Here is a 20,404-nt window from a genome sequence, read left to right on the forward strand (position 1 = left end):
AACAAAAAGTGAAAATTGTGACTGTGATCTGAGACAAAATCCCACGTGCAGGTGGGCCGACGATACTGCAAGTATTACAATGTTCACACCCATGATGGACCTTCCAATGGGAGCACTCAGCGGTTTGTGGAGTGCTTCCAAGCACATGGAAGCGTGAAAATTAAAATAAAGGCAACAGTGGCCGCTCACCAAGTGTTACCAAGGACCAAGGGAGCATTGATCTTGTGAGAGATTCTGTTATCGAAATTCCTAAGAAATTAGGTTTCGGCGTTCCCGAGAACTGGCAATCTTTCTATCATCTGTGTGGACCATTCTCACTTCTGAATTTAAACTCGAACCCTGCATAGTATCTGTAAAGTATAAACTAACTCTGAATGACATGGCAAGACGAGTATCAATGTGTGATTGGTTCAGGAACTGAATGGAAAGGTACCCAAATTGGATTAACACCTTGTGGTTCAGTGACGAAGCACACTTCAATTTGAATGGGGCCATCAACAATCACAACAACGTCTTCTGGGGTGCTGAGACGCCTGAGGAGGTGTCTCAAATGTCTCCCAAGGGCCCCAAATCCACTTGCTTCTGTGCATTGAATGCCAGATGGGGTATGCTGGGACCGTAATGGTTCGAGGATGCCAATGATAAAGACGGTAACAGTCAATGGCAAGCAGTACTGTGAGATTTTACTCCAATTCCATGCTGATCTCGCTCAACTACTGTCTCCAAAACAACTCAGACTTGCATGGTTCATGCCGGACGGTGCACCACCACACACTGCAGGTGAAACCATCAACTTGCTCCACTAGCCGTTTGGAAATCATGTCATCAGCCTGGGCCGAGCACATGAGTGGGCGCCCCACAGCCCAGATCTGAATCCATTGTATTTTTTTCTTTTGGAGTGCTGCCAAAGGTCAAGTTTACGCCAACAAACCTCAAACCCTAGCTGTCCTGAAGCAGGAGGTGGAGGACTACCATCAGGCCACCACTCCAGCCACTTTCAGACAAGTTGTGGTGAATTTTGGAGTCAGGATCAAAGCCTGTTTGAACAGAGGCAGAGCACACATTGAAAATGTCAATTACAAGCAGAACAAGAAAGAGCAATCAGAGATAGCAGACCCTCGCCAGGATGTGTTTTCAGTGGTTTTTAAGGCTTTTGTGTTAAAACAAATATGGCGGCCAAACACGTGACCGATGACATTATTATTTTTTCTCCACCAATTTATCCCTAGATTATGCTCAAGAAATTGCATCTTAATTGGATGAAGTTTTGTACTTGTCGAATTATGATGTCATAATGGAGGCACCTGTGACATTATCATTAACAGATGTTATTCCACATGGAGAGTTCTTTACAATGAACCATGTCTCCATTTTTTCTATGCAGCGCTTTCGGAGATATAGAGGTACAAAGTTTTTTGGTTTTTCCAAGATGGCGGCCAAACCACGTGACCTACGACATAATTATCATTAAAAATTCTACAGGTGGAGGTGCACCTATGGTGAAAATTTCCTGCCATTCGGACCAACGGTTGCAGAGAAAATCATATTTATTCTGTGCAGACAAACAAACAGACAGACAAACTCACTCAAATGCAATACCCTCTCCTCAGGCAAGGGTAATAATGAGCGATTTGAAAATGGCATGGCGTTTGCTTTCCATTAATGCATCACTGAACTTGCTACCTTTTGTAAATTTTCTACAAAAAAAAAAAAAAAACATTCAAATAGTCTACATTTTTGAAACACCCTGTAGCTCATGGTGGCGTTTCGTGGAAAACCCTTACCGGAAGTAAAAAAAACAAAAATGATAAAACATAAACAAGTATCTTTACCTTTTGGACAAGTCGCTACTGCTGTTTAACACTAAACTGAAAGGGAGGAAAACTGTGGTGTGTTCAGTTACCAAATAGCTATCTGGCCTGCTCGTCTGAAAATCTGGCATGCCAAGCCAGCCGTTCCTTATAACGGTTTTGAATGGAGTGCTTGCTTGATGCTTAAGCCACTTGGTGAGTGATCTACAAGAAAGTTGGTAAATGAACACACCTCTGACATTCTTGAGGCCCGAGCCTAGATCTACTGTAATCTATATACCGCAGAGAGGAATGACCCTTCCTGTCGTTTTCATAGGGAAAGGGTACACTCATAACCTAAAAATAGCGACAAACACTGATTATCACCAGCTTTGTGCAATTAAATTAACTTACAATTTAAACTAGAAACCAGCAGGAAGAAATATGTGGATGGCAAAGGAATGTGTACTACTGAATTTAACTGAATTAACACTCATGTAAAGTGTGACAGCAGGGTGGTAGGGAAACAATGTGTTCACTAATACAGAATCTATGGCAGAATCAATGTCAATTTGAAACTCACTTTGTCATCCATGCTCTCAGCCGCGCTGGCAAACATGGACACAAATTTGGGCCGCTGCAGTCCCTGCACAATCTTCTCATTATACATGTATACCTGCCCAAGACCAAATAAATATACATTCAATAGGATGCCGACAAAACGCAAAATGTGACCGACTACTCCTGAGTTTGAATAAAATATGGTTTCATTGAACCATGGATGGAGAAGGAGGCACATACAAAAAAAAAATCATAAATACAGTATTAGATAAAACACTACACAATAATTGGTAATGAAAGTTCTTAAATACCAATATTGCCATATTGGAGGGCCATTTTGACCTTTGTCATTTTCAGGAAAGGTTGCAAATCATTGATGGTCCTGTAATGGGGCATCAGGCAGTAAATGTTTCAATGCCCAGTTTGGGAACCATCATGTACCATACTCAATACAAAGCGTCAGTTCTGCCAAAGCAGTTTCTTGCCTTTGGTTACAATCTTAAACAGGTCGCCACTTTGACGTACGAACAGAGAAAAAAAACAAGGTGATTAAATTGCACAAGACAAGTGAGCACAAAATATAAATTTTCACAAAAGCAATCCAAAAAAAATGGGAAGAACTGTAAACATTTGTACAAAAGGTCATAAATCATGTGAACAAGAAAAGTAAATAATGCAAAATTATTAAATAAATTTGGAATGGTCGTTATTATGTACGCCACTCAAGAGGATGCAATTTGTGTCCAGATTTTGAGTGTCCTTGGCAACAATAGCTCTTTTCACCATAAAAATTACGTGACATGAGCACATGAAAGCATCAATACAAAAGGCAAGGGGCGAGGTCTGTGAGCAGCAAATTTGATTGGTCGAGATTATGTAAAAAGCCGTAATATTGTGTGCAAGTCCCGCTAAATGGAAGGTTTTTGGAAGTGCAAGAAAGGCGACTTGTTCTACACCTACAGTATTCAAGTACATAATTCAACTGAAATAAACGAAAGATTTTGTAGGTTGTAGAAAAAAATATTTTCAGAAGTTTACCGCTGTTGATGCCACGTCTTTTACACCACCTTATTTAACGTGTTACATAAGTTATTCGTGCCTGTTGTTTGTGTCCTATATGACTTCCTTAAATCAGCAAGTTTCCTGTTTGTTATGATTTTCAATTTTGTTTCACTGCCAGGAAAGGATACAGTGAAAAATGATCCCACTCCTCTCTGTGCATGTGCAATCAGGACAAGATTCCATACAATTCGCCAAATGCAGAGCCAAAGCACAGCTAAACTGCAGGTTCGTGTTCGTGTTCAAAAAATAAAATTCAATTGAAATTAAGTTTTTCGTCAATCATAAACTGATTTTTGGATCTTTCGGATCTTTTTGGATATTTTTGGACCACTTCCCGCATGAGTGGCTAACCCAGTTTCAACAGCCGCCAAGCTCCTGAAAGTACTCTTTGGGACGCCAAGCTAAGTGCCGGCTGAAAGGGTTTATTTTCATTTTATCTTTCCCTTGACGCCGAGGAGTTCTGGAAATCTCGCAAGATTGTGAAAGAAAACATCTGTCATTATTTACTTTTAACAATGCGTATAAAGCAAGTCGTATAAAGCATCGGGGCCTGGCGAAGCGTGCGGGCGGACAGAGGGCTTCCTCGCGCCGGAGCTTGGAGCCGCGTGTGGACGGTGGACAAGACGACGGACAGATACCACATTTCCCCACACGAGGTTTTGGACAACTGCTGGGCTCTTGGAAGCTGAAGACCGCATTGGACTTGACGGTAGAGAATCGAAAGGAGGCCGTCTAATCTGCTCGCCTCACGCTTGTTGTGTCTTCGACGCGCGGTGTTCGACACCGCCATTTTGGACCACTTCCCGCATGAGTGGCTACCCCAGTTTCAACAGCCGCCAAGCTCCTGAAAGTACTCTTTGGGACGCCAAGCTAAGTGCTGGCTGAAGGGGTTTATTTTCATTTTATCTTTCCCTTGACGCCCCCCCCCCCCCCACCCCCCAGAATTTCCATGTTTTAAACGTTTCCCGGTGTGTACCCTGGATAAGAATAGGTACACCGTATCCCTGCGTGTCGTAAAAGACGACCAAGAGGGTTGGCGTCAGGAATGGCATCCGGCCATAAAAACATTGCCTCAAAAAGGGAACCATGACAATTACAAGTACATATGGGCAGGGTACAGCCCGAAGTGGAGATCGGTTTCTGAGGTTTGGGACATGGAATGTAGGGACAATGACAGGGAGATCAGGAGAAGTGGTGGAAGTATTGGTCAGAAGAAGAGTGGACATATGTTGTGTGCAAGAGACGAGATGGAAGGTAAGTGGTGTGAGAATGGTGAAGGGTAGGCAGGGACAGAAATACAAGTTTGTGTGGCAAGGGTGCCTGGAGGGCGTGAATGGTGTTGGTGTCCTGTTTTCTGAGGAGTTTGTAGACAGTGTGGTGAGTGTGACGAGAGTGAGTGATAGGTTGATGATGGTGAAAATGATGATTGGAAAGCTCTTGGTGAACGTCATCTCGGGATATGCTCCGCAGGTTGGTCGAAGCGATGAAGAAAAGGACAAGTTCTGGTGTGCGATAGAGAAGCTGATGGAAAACGTGAAAGATGAGGAAGTTGTTGTGGTAGGAGGAGACCTAAATGGACACGTGGGAAGGAGTATGGATGGTTTTGACGGAGTTCATGGGGGTTACGGATATGGTGTGAGAAATGGAGAAGGTGAAAGGATTTTGGAGTTTGCTGATGGAGCTGATTTGTTGATTTGTAATACTCAGTTCCAGAAAGAGGATAATAAGCTTGTTACATACACGTCAGGTGGGTCGACGACAACCGTTGACTACCTGATGGTGCGTAGGCGAGATAGGGGGCACCTCCGGGACACAAAGGTGATCCCGGGGGAGGAGGCTGTTTCACAGCACCACTTGGTTGTCTGCGACGTATGGGTGAAAGGTGCGAGGAGAGCTCGGCGGGTGAAGTACCAACCGAGAATGAAGGTGTGGAGGTTGAAAGAGGTGACAGTAAGGGAGGCATTAAAAGAGAGGCTGAGTAGGGTCGAGGATGATGTGGTTGAGCTTGAAAGTGGTTGGATGTCGATGAAAGCTAGTCTGTTGGGAGCCGTTGGTGAGGTATGTGGATGGACAAAAGGACCACCGAGGCACTCGGAAACATGGTGGTGGGATGATGAAGTTGGAAAGAGGATTGACGAGAAGAGGAAGAAGTTCAAGGAGTGGCAGAAAGCGAAGGGTACGGGAGCAGAAACAGCAGAGCATGAAAGTTATAAGGCAGCCAGGAAGGCTGCAAAGAAAGAGGTAGCAAAGGCGCAGGAGGCATGTAGGAAAATGTTCGGAGAACGCTTGGATTCGGAAGAGGGTCAGAAAGCGGTATTCAGGATTGCAAAGCACATAGCGAAAGAGAGGTGTGATGTGATGGGGGTGAGTTGCTTGAAGGATGAAGTGGGACAAATCGTTGTCGACCCAGATGGAAAAGATATATGGAAATGCTGTTGAATACAGAGAATGAATGGGATGGCAACATAGAGAGTAACCCAGTTTTAGGACCGGCAGAGAAGATAACTGAGAAGGAAGTTGAGGAAGCGATAAAAGCAATGAAGGGTAGAAAAGCGGGAGGGCCGACGGGAGTTGTGGGAGATATGTTGAAGGCAGCAGGAAGTTGGGGTGTGAAGAGAATGACAGAGATCTGTAATCTGGTGGTGAAAGAAGGCCGCATTCCAGTGGATTGGGAACTGAGTACCCTCGTCCCTCTATACATGGGGAAAGGTGACCCTCTGGAGTGTGGCTCGTACCGAGCGATAAAGTTATTGGAGCATGGAATGAAGGTATTGGAAAGGGTGTTGGAGAGGAGGATAAGGAAGAAAGTGAAGATCGACGAAATGCAGTTTGGATTCATGCCAGGAAGAGGAACGACAGACGCGCTTTTCATTGTGAGGCAGTTGCAGGAGAAGTACATGGAGAAGAGGAAGAAGTTGTTTCTTGGGTTTGTTGATCTGGAGAAAGCATTCGATAGGGTACCACGCAAAGTATTGACATGGGCATTGAGGAAGTTAGGAGTGGAGGAATGATTGATCAGAGTAGTGATGGCAATGTACAAAAGAGCGCGCACAGCTGTAAGGACGAAGGACGGGAACAGTGGTGAGTTTGAGGTGAAGGTGGGAGTGCATCAGGGGTCGGTACTAAGTCCACTACTATTTGTAGCTGTGATGGAGGTGCTGGCTCAGAACGTAAAGGAGGGTTTACCGTGGGAGTTGTTGTATGCAGATGATCTGGTGTTGATTGCGGAAAGTATGGATGGACTGAAGGAAAAGATGAACACGTGGAAGGAATGTATGGAGACAAAAGGTCTGAAGGTGAATATCGGAAAGACGAAGGTGATGGCAAGTGGTAAAGCATTTGGTGAGGTGGAAAGAACTGGGAAGTGGCCCTGTGCTGTGTGTAGGAAGGGTGTCGGAGTGAACTCCATTCAATGTACAATGTGCGCTGAGTGGGTTCATCAAAAATGTAGTGGTCTGAGAGGGTCATTAACCAGTGTGGCAGCTACATTCAAATGTAAGGTGTGCACAGAGGGAGCTGCAGATGGAGGAAATGTTGAGTTGGATCTTGGAGACGGCGTGAAGCTGGAAGGTGTGAAAACATTTTGCTACCTCGGAGACATGCTGAATGGAGAATGTGGATCAGACTCGGCAACGGTTGCTCGAGTGAGATGTGCATGGAAGAAGTTTCGGGAACTGAGTGGCGTGCTGATGATGAGGGGAGTGTCGTTGAAGCTGAAGGGAAAGGTGTATGCTGCATGTGTGAGAAGTGTTATGATTTATGGGAGCGAGACATGGGTAATGAACGTAGAGCAGCAACGAAGGTTGGAAAGGGTGGAAATGCGAATGGTTCGACGGATGTGCGGAGTATCGTTGAGAGAGAGGAAGACAAATGATGAATTGCGAAAGATGATGGGAATAGAGCCTGTGATTGATGCTGTGAAGAGGAACAGGTTGAGATGGTTTGGTCATGTGTTGAGGAAGGATGAAAGTGACTGGTTGAGAAGAGTGGTGGAAATGAATGTAGAAGGAAGCAGAGGACGGGGAAGACCGAGAAAGACTTGGCTAAAGATGGTGGAAGAAGAAATGCGGGCAAGGGGGTTAACAAGGAGAGATGCAGAAAATAGGGCAAAATGGAGAAGATTGTCATGGGGACCGCAAGGCTAACCCCCGCTCTAGCAGGGAAAATGGCCTTTAAAATGCATGTTGTTGTTTGTTGTATAAACTGATATTTGTAGACAGACAGACAGAAATCTGATACAGAAATAGGGGAAGCCTTTAATGACTTCATTGTAAATGTTGGTCATAATTTAGCCCACAAAATCCCTGATACTGCTGTAAATGATAATTTTAGTAAATATTGTTACGAATTTGGTAGAGCAAAATGTAGAGCAGAGTAGATCTGAGCAGGTAACATGCTTCGAGATGTCGCGATAAGGAACATTCCTGTAATAAGTCCATGTTTAGGCGTTTTGTCGGTTAAGGTGTATAATTGTGAATCTACCAGGAGATTCGTGTGTTAGTTCGTGTAGGGAATAATCGGTGGAGCCCTTGTATGTCTCACCTGGTAGTCAAACCTTTGTCCATTATGGCACTGCACACCACTTAAACATTAGTTAGGACCTTTAGTACAACACTAAATGACGCCCTCCCCCCTGACATGACTTAGGAAGAAATCAGGCTGGAACACTGCCACCCTTGGCTGCCACCATTTACACCTCCGAGAGGCCTACCCACCTCGCATAGCACGTGCTGTGACCACGGAGTCGGGACGGGAGTGGCAGTGGCGCAGTGGGCATGCCCCTGGACAAGCTGGCGAGCCGGGGGAGGCTCTGATTGGCTGGGGAGTGCGCCAATGCTGACGTCATCGGCAGAGATGTTGCCGAGGGCCGGACGCCATTTTGAGGCGGTCAAGAGTTCATGTGCACCCGAGTCGAGTTGAGATCCTGAGTTCAGTTGAGAGAGGCAGTCCGGAGAGTTGGATCCCGAGTTGAGATCCTGAGTTCAGCATGAGCTGAGTGAGCATCGGACGCCTTTGCTGGCAGTTGGATCAGAAATTTGAGTTGAGCGCAGCGAGCCCAAGCAGTGCGCAGTCAAGAGTTTGAGCACAGAGCCGAGTCCGTTTTGAGCAGTTGGGTTTGAGACGCGGCAGGACTTTGGTCCGAGTCGACCTCGTGTGGAGCCGCTAGCCTGCGTGGGACGCGTGGCGCTTGGAGCGAGGCCTTGTGGGACTTGGAGCGAGGGACCTCGTGGTGTGCGATCGGGGCGGAAGGAGCGGTGTTGGACGGCAGCCACCAAGATGACAAAGACAAGATAAGCCCGAGCTCCGCGTACACTGTACACGACGTGACGTGACGTGTTCTTTTCTTTAATTCATCTCCCTCGTATCGTGTTTGATATCTGTTGTGTGTGGGATCCCAATTTAGGCTTCTTATTAGATTTATTATCGGCGCGTGCTTTTCCTGTCCTTGCTTTTCCCAATAAACCCTTATATTACTTTTTGTACATAATACTTGAACGCAGTTTCCTGGTTAATTCAATAGATAAGGCTGCGGGGACTTACGCTGTTTCCCTCCATTCCGCGCGCTTAGGTTTTTAGATTAGATTTTGGAATCCGCTATTGAGCTTCCGCCTCAGGAGTTAAAGCCTTCGTGATCGGCATCCGCAACTCTGGTGTTAATCAGAGTTGCGCGACAATATCTTGGTAATGAAGTTGGATGTTCATTAATCTGGAAACCCATTATATAATGTGAGGTTGAGGACAAACTCGCATCTTAGAGAGAGATAAAGCATGTGGCTATGATAATATGCCAGCTCAATTAATAAAAGATGCAGCACATTTTATTGTCAAACCGTTAACATATATATTTAATCAGTCTTTTTTGACGGGAAGATTTCCAGAATTAATGAAAATATCTAAAGTAACACCAATTCATAAGAAAGGACAAAAAGACAATCCAGGTAATTATCGACCAATAGTTGTATTGTCGGTTCTAGCCAAGATGTTTGAAAAATTGGTGGATTAAAGAATAGTTGTTTTTTTTTTAGAAATGAATCGAATATTTTATAAACAGCAGTTTGGTTTTTGTAAACAATACAGTACTAAATTAACCCTAATAAATTTAGCAAATGATACGTTTAATGTTTTTGGATGAGGGTAGAATAACTCTTGGAGTGTTTATAGATTTCCAAAAAGTATTCGATGCAATTGATCATGAGATTTTATGTGGTAAATTGGCACATTATGGTACATGAGGATTACCTTTACAGTGGTTTAGAAATTATTTATTAAATCGAACTCAATTTGTAAATTATGGTGGAGAAAAATCCTTTAAAATGGCAATAATGTGCGGTGTTCCGCAAGGCTCGGTAAATGTTGTTTTGTTAAAGGCAAGAAAGCCGGAAAGGAAAGCAAAATCAGCTTCTGGGTTTAAATGCAATGATGAGGAAATGAGGATGAGCCGATAAGGGGTTTCACTGTACTGTTGAAAAAAAATACAGGAGAAGTTCGGGCCCCTCAACAAACCCTGGGACCCGAGGCAGCGACTCCCCCTGACATCCCCTCTCGATGCCCCTGACACTCACTTCTGAGCTGTTTAGTGTGGGTTTGAATCTCGACCCAGCTACAAACTGTCACCTTGGTGTTTTGCATGTACAGAAAGGCATTAATGCATGTGCTGTGCTTCAGATGGACGTTAAACTCGTCTCGTCGGCTGTGATTAGCGAGTGGACATTAAAGATCCGGATCCCATCGTATTCTCCACAAAAAGTAGGCGAGTTAGCGCCAGCATCATAGCCAAATTACAAAATTCCTGCACCCTTTGCCGAGTATCCTGCGTCAGAATGGCGAGCCATCCAAGATTGTAACCCCTGCCAAGCAACTGCTATGGCAGAACCGACGCTCTGTGTAAAGCAGAGTGCATAATAAATAATAAATAAATAAAATACATACCTGCCGTGCATATGCCAGCTCGGTGCTGTTTAACACACTGCGTCCGAAGGGCACATTCTCAGTCATGTAACTTCGCTGCAAGACACATTCAACTCACGGTAAAGTTGCCGTTTCATTGTACGTTGTTCATTTGTGGTTTATTATTGTATTTTGGTTTTTCACAAATACCTCTGCCTCAGGAAGAATATCAAATGTTTCATCTTCAGCAGCAAGTAGAGTGTTCAGGATCCGCTGCTTCTCCTGCTCCCAATTCACCAGCAGGCTGTCCCAGTGGCTTTTCTCTGCGATTTCAAAGGTCTTCAGGAAAACCATAAATAAAACTTGTAAAAAGGTGTGTATTAGCATGCAATTCATTTTTTAAAGCGATGGGAAAGTAACACAATGTAGGAACAAAAGTTGAAGTTGCTAGTTTTAAAGATCAATTAACAAATCTTTAATTTCTGTTGTTGAAATTTAGTTGAAACTGTTGTAGTAGTTAATAACTCTATATCTGCGATCACAAAGTGATCACCAATGGTAGGCCTCCCCGGTGGCACCTCCTATCCAATGACGGCATATTATTTTCGGACCACCATATGACTTTGACCTTCAAATTTATGGATAGAGTAAATTAAGAAAATGTGTCCCCATCTACAATCTATCCAGAAAACTCAACCTCATGAAAATCAGACGAAAATTATTCATTATGATCGAAAAGGTGTTTTTTTATTTAAATTAGGTCACAAACCGAAAAATGTAGGTCAAGGACACAAATCAAATATCAGGCACACAACTTCAATGCAAGTACACTATTATGATGCAACAACATCTTGGAACGTCAAGCGGTCTTTGAAATTCCGCATTGGCAAAAAAACCCGTTCTTTTTCAGACTGCCATTTTATGTTGACCTTTAACCCAGAAGGGTGTGATGTAAATGTACATCAATCTAGGCTATCAAGGGAGGGCAGATTAATTCCGATTGGACAAAAATGTCGCGTTATGATAAAAAAGGAAAAAAAAATTCTACAATCGTGTCATAACCTTAAAAATTAGGTTGACATTAAAAAATTACACCCCTTCATTCTTTTTATTCCCATTATTGATATTGATGCAAAATCTCATTCCGAAAGTCACAGCCAGCTCCGAGATGCAGCTCGGGTAGACATTGGCAGAAAAAATGGAGAAAAACATAAGTTGTGGTTTAGTACTCCTAGGGGTCTAAGAAACTCGGAGGTACCATTAAAAACTGGGGGCACCAATTGTAGAAAGAAACCCGAGAACAAGTATAAGCCTCGACCTCTGCTATAGAGGGAAGTTTAATGATCAAGATACCATAGTAAATTTGTGATCAACCTCATAAGTGCTTTTCTACCATATCCTATCACTTCTTAGCTTATTTTTCAGGAAACCTTGTGTGAACTGTAGAAGGTTGGCCACTCATATAAAGTTGAGTTGGCAACATCCCAGAAAGACAAGCTCACCTGTCTGTGACAGTCTTGAATGACCGAGAGATGAGCATTATCCCTTTCATTTTTCAGAAAACTCTGAAATGGGGGAAAAAACAAAAACAGGCTTTGGATTGACCTGTTTGGTATTCACATCTAAGCGTCAGCTCATGATGCTACAATCCCACATTTTAAAAAATCCCAGTTACAGTGATTTGTTCATCATGTCGTGTACTTTTAACCCAGGAAAAAGCACATCAATGTTCCCTTATGTCCTTGCAAATAGTGCAACGGTAAAGGGTTATCGCCTAATGTCATTGCCCACCATGTGATACGTTTTCAAGCTCCTTCATGAGGCTTGGACACGACTATTTTTAAAGTAGAATGGGTCATTATTCTTAACTTAAAAGCATATAGTTTACATTATGCCATCCAAATACATAAATGAGCTGGCAGGATGGCCTGGAGGTACACACACACTCATCACTAAGCTGCCTATCCTGGGTTTGAATCCTGACCCAGCTATAAACTGTCATCCGGGTGTTTCACAGGCAAGGTGATTCATTAAAGGGTGTGCCGTCGCTCGGATGGACGTTAAACTGGGCATCCCGTCTTCTGGCATTAGTTAGTGGATGTTAAAGATCCAATGTGGTGTATTTAGCAAAGAGTAGGCAAGCTGTCGCCGGCACCCTGAACAAATTACGAATTCCTATCCTGACCGCTTGAGTGGGAGTGGTGACCTATCCAGGATTGGAACTTAGTAACTGTTTCGTCAGCACCAACGCTCGGCAGAAGACATGCATGGTTGATGATGATGATGATGATGATGATTACAAGATTCACTTTAAAACCAAACAAAAATAACAATTTGTTGTAAAATTCCAATGTCCGTTTAAAACGTCTTGCAATATCCCTCTTATCTTTGCACACGGGGCTAAAATAACATTGCCAATGAGAAAGAGGTTTTATATTTGTCGTGCAACTCACCTGAATATCAGCATCCCGAACTGGCTCGAGAGGTCCAAAAGTAGTCACTGCGCTTAAGCTTTCAAGACGTTGGGAGATGTTGGAGATGTCAAGTCCTTTAGAGCCCAAAAGGATGGAACTGGGGAAAGAACCAGATCACAGTTATGCAAAGAACAGCTGTCTGCAGAATACGTCTGTCAAGAACCCAGATATTAAATTTATTTGCATTGGTCAAGGAGAGGGGGTGTGGGGTATACCGGGAAGCTGAATGATGCACATCAAAATGGCCCATACAAAAATAGAAAGTGTGGGTTCAAAAGATAAGTGTGTATTAATCGTCTGATACGAGTCTTTTTGAGGTGGTATGTAGACTCAGTGGTGTAATGAATGGTTGGAGTGCCCACTCTGAATAGTACCAAAGACTTTTCAAAATGGTATGTGCTGCTTCCTTGTTTGACAATCGGCATTTAAAAGGATGGAGCACGGGCAAACAATGCTGGGAAGGCAATGGCAAACCTACGTAATTCCAAAGCAACCAAGGCATTTCCATGGCAACCCAGTATAAAACTTGCCAATAAACTGCCTCGGCAACACCAGCGCTCTGTAAAGAGTATGGTACATCAACATCAAAAAGATCCATCGGGGGTGTACACCGACGGCTCCCATAGGCTACAATCCACCGTGGGTGTACACTGACGGCTCCCAGAGGCCACAATGGGAATGAAAATTATTTAAAACAGAAATGATCAGGTTATTGAATTTGACTTGAACTGTGACTAGAGTTGACCAGCTTATGGGGTAAAAATGCAGGACGAAGGCCTCAATTAACGTGTTCCATTCTGTTATATTCAATGCAATTTGAGACCATTGTTTTCCAGTAAATTTTTCCTATTCCACCTCTCCATCTGATCAGTCAACCTCTGCTTTCTCTATGGCCTTCTCTAGGTTGAATGAATGAATAAATGAATGAATGAATGAATGAATGAATGAATGATCGTTTTAAGGCCATTTTCCCCGCTAGAGCAGGGGTTAGCCTTGCGGGCCCCATGACAATCATGGTTCCCTGTTTGAGGCAATGTTTTTATGGCCGGATGCCCTTCCTGGCGCCAACCCTTAGTCGCCTCTTACGATGCGCAGGGATACGGTGTACCTATTCTAAACCGGGGTACACACCGGGATCATTCATCCCAGCAAGCTGGTACTCAATTTGCCGACCTCAGAAGGATGACAGGCTGAGTCAACCCCCCTGGCGTTAATTCAGCGATCGACCGGGATTCGAACCCAGGATCCTAAGCCGGCACCCTAACCGCTAAGCCAACACCAGGCTTATATTAAAGGTTGCATGCTTGCAATTCTTGATGTCCATAGGTTGTCTGCTCTTCAAGCTACATGTTCAGCCCAGTTACATTTCAGCATTTGATTTTTTTTGATTCTTTTATTTATTTATACTGAATCGAGGCTCGTGAAAGAGCTGACAACCATGAGGGAAAGACAGCACAGGGGGACCGCGAGGGAAAGACAGTACAGGGGGAAACATTCATTAAAACACATTTAACAAAAAGACATCCAGGAACGCAGCACAGGGGGACCACGAGGGAAAGACAGTACAGGGGGAAACATTCATTAAAACACATTCAACAAAAAGACATCCAGGAACACAGCACAGGGGGACCGCGAGGGACCGCGAGATTGCGACAAAAATGTCAAGAAATTTTGTTTTATATCTGATCTGATAAAGTTGGAAATAGTTTTAATGTAAGCTGCGAGGACGGTGGGATTTGAGTAAATCGTGGAGACAATGCTCCAATGCATACCATAGTATGAGGAACGAGGGATAGATGGCCAAAAACAATTACACCACATTGCAAATGTAACCGGGGTTCATAGAACACCACTCGCAGTTGAGAAAAAAAAAAAGTGTGAGCATGGGCAGGGTCTGCGAGCGGCAAATTTGATTGGTTGAGATTACAAAATACTGTAATATTTTGTTCAATTACTGCTAAATGGAAGGTTTCTGAAACAGTCAATAAAGCGACTTATGTCCCAGTTTAAACGACATCAACAACACACAACAACATGCAATTTAAGGCCATTTTCCCTGCCAGAGCGGGGGTTAGCCAGTTTCAACCACATCATTTGATTGAAATGAAAGAGATTTTGAAGGTCGGAGAAAAAAAAATAATCGGAAGTTTACCATTGTTGATGCAGCGTCTTTTACACCACCTTATTTAACAGGTTGCATTCGGTCTTTGTGCCTATTGTTTGTGTCCTTTAAGACATCATAAAAAACTAACTTTCCTGTTTGGAATGATTTTCAATTTTGTTTAACTGCCAGACTGACGGAGGAAAACTAGTATCTTACTACACCCCGCGCATGCGCGACCTGGACGAGATTCCGAATAATTGGCCAAATTCAGAACCAAGGTACAGGTTCCTGTTCGGATTTGTGCCCAAAACATAATATTCAATCAAAATAAAGTAGTTCATCAATCACAAACTGATGTTTTTAGACACAGACAGACAAAATGAACGAATTGTTTAACCCCGTGGGCTAATAAATAGATATCCCCCCAGCACACTCTTTTTTTTTTTTAACAACTAAAGAAATCTACACAACTCACGCCTTGACATCGGTGGCATCGGGAGCTGCACGAGCTAGAGTGCGCGACCTTAGGCGTTCTCCAGCTTGCTGGATCTCCTGGAGGTTTCGTTCTACATGTGGCAATTCTGATTGGCCCTCGATCTCAGCAGCCAGTTGCTCTGCCTGCTGCAGGAGCTCTCCAAAACCATCGCTGTCCATCTCAACGACCCCTAGGAAACACGAACGGTTCCCAACGATATTTGTATAACAAATTACAACAGCTGAAAATTATATATGTGAAAACAACAAAATGATAAAATTATTGCATGCCCCCAGTTGCAATTTCACGAGTTCTACAAATAGTGGTTGCGTTCTTACTGAAGTAAAATGTGTGATCCAGCATCTAGGGCTCAGAGAGGAGCTCGTACTCGGATTACATTTAGGACTTCAAGCAAGCGGTGCACTAGCAGTCCAGCACCTCATCACACCCGCCATCTTTTCTACCCTTATTAACCCTACCTAAGAACTCTCTTACTACAACTATCGGGGACGCCTCTTCGTGATGGTTGTACCCCCCCCCCCCCTCCAATGCAAGTCGGGGTCAAATCTTCCCCATTCATCCCTGCTACCCGCATTTGTCAGGGCAGCACAGTCACGGTCAGACTTCTCATCGGTCCCCATTGACATTGACCGACTGGCCCTTCCCTCTTGTCACTCTCTATCTTTCTCTCTCAAACTCCATTGTGGCCCTGACTTTGTGAAGGCAGGGGTACACCATCCTAGACGTGGGGGATCTCTGGGTTGCTCCTGGGAGATCAATCGGTTGTCTCCATGCCGCAGGATTGTTCAAGAGCACTGTCCGGAGCTATACAACAACAACAACAACAACAAAAACTCCCTTACTTGCAGTTTACTGTTTGTTGTTTCTCCCTCTCTCCTCCTCCCTCTTACTTTCCCTCCTCGTTCTTTCTATCAGGCTCTTTTCTTCTCTCTCCCCACCCCCACCTCCTGTCACCCTCCCCTCTTCTTCACCCCTCTATCTCCCTCCTCCTCTCTTACTCCCCCCTCCTCCTCCTCCTCCTTCCTCTCACCCCCTTTCCTCCTCCTTCCTCTCACCCCCTTTCCTCCTCCTTCCTCTCACCCCCTTTCCTCCTCCTTCCTCTCACCCCCTCTCCTCCTCCTTCCTCTCACCCCCTCTCCTCCTCCTTCCTCTCACCCCCTTTCCTCCTCCTTCCTCTCACCCCCTTTCCTCCTCCTTCCTCTCACCCCCTTTCCTCCTCCTTCCTCTCACCCCTTTCCTCCTCCTTCCTCTCACCCCCTTTCCTCCTCCTTCCTCTCACCCCCTTTCCTCCTCCTTCCTCTCACCCCCTTTCCTCCTCCTTCCTCTCAACCCCTTTCCTCCTCCTTCCTCTCAACCCCTTTCCTCCTCCTTCCTCTCAACCCCTTTCCTCCTCCTTCCTCTCACCCCCTTTCCTCCTCCTTCCTCTCACCCCCTTTCCTCCTCCTTCCTCTCACCCCCTTTCCTCCTCCTTCCTCTCACCCCCTTTCCTCCTCCTTCCTCTCACCCCCTTTCCTCCTCCTTCCTCTCACCCCCTTTCCTCCTCCTTCCTCTCACCCCCTTTCCTCCTCCTTCCTCTCACCCCCTTTCCTCCTCCTTCCTCTCACCCCCTTTCCTCCTCCTTCCTCTCACCCCCTTTCCTCCTCCTTCCTCTCACCCCCTTTCCTCCTCCTTCCTCTCACACCCTTTCCTCCTCCTTCCTCTCACACCCTTTCCTCCTCCTTCCTCTCACCCCTTCTCCCCCTCCTCCCACCTCTTTTTGTGTTCATTCATTCCTTTGTATACGGTGTCGTGTGTGCTTCCACTGGCACTGTCCTCTACTGGACACAGTATGTGGACTTTTTGCACTCGGTCATCTCACTTTTCCATGAGCCCACATTTCGTATAAAATAAATAAAATATATAAGTACACCAAGACAAAAATGCACTTGGGACATCAATTACAAGAACAGACGACAGACAAATCAATAACAATATACAGTACTGTACTGTACACGGGATTTGAACTTGAGATACCAGCATCACGAGCGAACGTAAAATGTCAAGAAGCCAAATAATCTGAACAAAATAAGATCAATTTCATAAACATTTCATTACTTACGACTTCAATTGAGTTTCATATGCCACGTCAATCTCGATGGCAAGGCTGCACTGTACAGTGTAAGTACAGTGTACGAGCGTGTGTAACCAGAGCCGGGTACTGCTCGTTATCCCGAAACACTGTAATTACAATATAAATCGACAACGGAATCACATAACATGCACTTCGGCCTTAACGGATCATGTCCAATCAGTCAGCAACACAAGAGCTGCCAATCGTTGCATTCCATATCATAATCATGTGCCATGACAGAATGACACCGATGAGTTTCCTCAACACGCGGAATGTAATGTCACGTGTCATTGCTCACACAAACAACAATATAATATTAATACGCCGCTTCTTACATCTTCAACACAAAGAGACGCACGATATGCATCAATAACAATTTCAGCATTACCACTTTATATTTTTGTATATCGGCGCCAAAACACGACTAATCGCCATCGGAAAAACCGCGAATGCGCATGCGCACAATGAACGTGGTCTGGTGCTGCTTTTAGATTTGTTTTTTCTACCCACCTTAAAAATTATACTTTATGGAAGTCTTAAACCAATTTTATTTGTGTTGTGTATATTTATACTTATATAGACCTGAAATTGTCTGTTTATGATTGGTATAACAGTGACTATGAAGTCTTGGCATTTAGAGGTGTGCAATACCGTTTACAATAGCATGGTTGATTCCCTCCATTTGCATCTTCAACTGAAATTTCCTTTTTAAGGTTAACAACACGTACCATTTTTCGTCTTTGGTATTTTGAAGGTTTAAGTCATATGACGAACAATCAACCAGCGAGAGAAGAAGAAATAAAACCTTGTGCCGGTGCCGGATGACGACCAAGTCACGTGGTTGCAGCAAATGAATCTTTATTCTTTATTACCTCATACTGTTTCGAAACGTTTCGAGTTTTGGTGATTCGATGCTCGGGGTACGATCCCAAAGTAAACCGGTGACAAATGTACGGCAACTACTGATCTAGAATCGGTTTTCATAACTTAGGCTCCTACTGACTGATTCAAACGAGTTTGGGCTGATCGGCAGTCAATGAGTTTTTTTTTTTTTTTTTTTAAATTTATTTATACTGAATCGAGGCTCGTGAAAGAGCTGACAACCACGAGGGAAAGACAGTACAGGGCGAAACCTTCATTAAAACACATTCAACAAAAAGACATCCAGGAACACAGCACAGGGGGACCGCGAGGGAAAGACAGTACAGGGGGAAACATTCATTAAAACACATTCAACAAAAAAACATCCAGGAACACATTATAGGGGGACTACGAGGGAAAGACAGTACAGGGGGAAACATTCATTAAAACACATTCAACAAAAAGACATCCAGGAACACAGCACAGGGGGACCACGAGGGAAAGACAGTACAGGGGGAAACATTCATTAAAACACATTCAACAAAAAAACATCCAGGAACACATTATAGGGGGACTACGAGGGAAAGACAGTACAGGGGGAAACATTCATTAAAACACATTCAACAAAAAGACATCCAGGAACACAGCACAGGGGGACCGCGAGGGAAAGACAGTACAGGGGGAAACATTCATTAAAACACATTCAACAAAAAAACATCCAGGAACACAGCACAGGGGGACCGCGAGGGAAAGATAGCACAGGGGGAAACATTCATTAAAACACATTCAACAAAAAGACATCCAGGAACACAGCACAGGGGGACCGCGAGGGAAAGACAGTACAGGGGGAAACATTCATTAAAACACATTCAACAAAAAGACATCCAGGAACACAGCACAGGGGGACCGCGAGGGAAAGACAGTACAGGGGGAAACATTCATTAAAACACATTCAACAAAAAAACATCCAGGAACACATTATAGGGGGACTACGAGGGAAAGACAGTACAGGGGGAAACATTCATTAAAACACATTCAACAAAAAGACATCCAGGAACACAGCACAGGGGGACCGCGAGGGAAAGACAGTACAGGGGGAAACATTAATTAAAACACATTCAACAAAAAAACATCCAGGAACACAGCACAGGGGGACCGCGAGGGAAAGATAGCACAGGGGGAAACATTCATTAAAACACATTCAACAAAAAAACATCCAGGAACGCAGCACAGGGGGACCGCGAGGGAAAGACAGTACAGGGGGAAACATTCATTAAAACACATTCAACAAAAAGACATCCAGGAACGCAGCACAGGGGGACCGCGAGGGAAAGACAGCACAGGGGGAAACATTCATTAAAACACATTCAACAAAAAGACGTCCAGGAACACAGCACAGGGGGACCACGAGGGAAAGACAGTACAGAAGGAAACATTCATTAAAACACATTCAACAAAAAGACATCCAGGAACACAGCACAGGGGGACCGCGAGGGAAAGATAGCACAGGGGGAAACATTCATTAAAACACATTCAACAAAAAAACATCCAGGAACACATTACAGGGGGACCACGAGGGAAAGACAGTTCAGGGGGAAACATTCATTAAAACACATTCAACAAAAAGACATCCAGGAACACAGCACAGGGGGACCACGAGGGAAAGACAGTACAGGGGGAAACATTCATTAAAACACATTCAACAAAAAGACATCCAGGAACACAGCACAGGGGGACCACGAGGGAAAGACAGTACAGAAGGAAACATTCATTAAAACACATTCAACAAAAAGACATCCAGGAACACAGCACAGGGGGACCGCGAGGGAAAGACAGTTCAGGGGGAAACATTCATTAAAACACATTCAACAAAAAGACATCCAGGAACACAGCACAGGGGGACCGTGAGGGAAAGACAGTTCAGGGGGAAACATTCATTAAAACACATTCAACAAAAAGACATCCAGGAACACAGCACAGGTGGACCGCAAGGGAAAGACAGTACAGGGGGACCGCGAGGGAAAGACAGTACAGGGGGAAACATTCATTAAAACACAT

At 44.3% G+C, this 20,404-nt stretch overlaps 1 protein-coding gene across 2 annotated transcripts in view; it reads right to left on the bottom strand.

Moving 5' to 3' along the window:
• NUP93 (nucleoporin 93) overlaps nucleotides 1–17,968 on the bottom strand; it is a 65,396-nt gene extending 47,428 nt beyond the window's left edge. Inside the window, exons 1-8 of one of the 2 annotated variants that reach the window (XM_068129524.2) lie at nucleotides 17,874–17,968; nucleotides 17,474–17,592; nucleotides 15,355–15,544; nucleotides 12,755–12,872; nucleotides 11,804–11,866; nucleotides 10,512–10,640; nucleotides 10,344–10,418; nucleotides 2,374–2,466 (exon numbers count right to left, since the gene is read on the bottom strand). In XM_068129524.2, coding sequence (XP_067985625.1) covers nucleotides 2,374–2,466; nucleotides 10,344–10,418; nucleotides 10,512–10,640; nucleotides 11,804–11,866; nucleotides 12,755–12,872; nucleotides 15,355–15,533 — 657 coding nt within the window. In that variant the 5' untranslated portion in view covers nucleotides 15,534–15,544; nucleotides 17,474–17,592; nucleotides 17,874–17,968. Of the gene's footprint in view, nucleotides 1–2,373; nucleotides 2,467–10,343; nucleotides 10,419–10,511; nucleotides 10,641–11,803; nucleotides 11,867–12,754; nucleotides 12,873–15,354; nucleotides 15,545–17,473; nucleotides 17,593–17,820 lie in introns of both variants that reach the window. The other variant, XM_068129523.2, reaches the window with a different exon arrangement.
• Between the last annotated feature and the right edge of the window lie 2,436 nt (nucleotides 17,969–20,404).

Source organism: Myxine glutinosa, chromosome 9, assembly GCF_964187855.1.
Source record: "Myxine glutinosa chromosome 9, kmMyxGlut1.1, whole genome shotgun sequence".
In the NCBI taxonomy this organism is placed as follows: Eukaryota; Metazoa; Chordata; class Myxini; order Myxiniformes; family Myxinidae; genus Myxine; species Myxine glutinosa.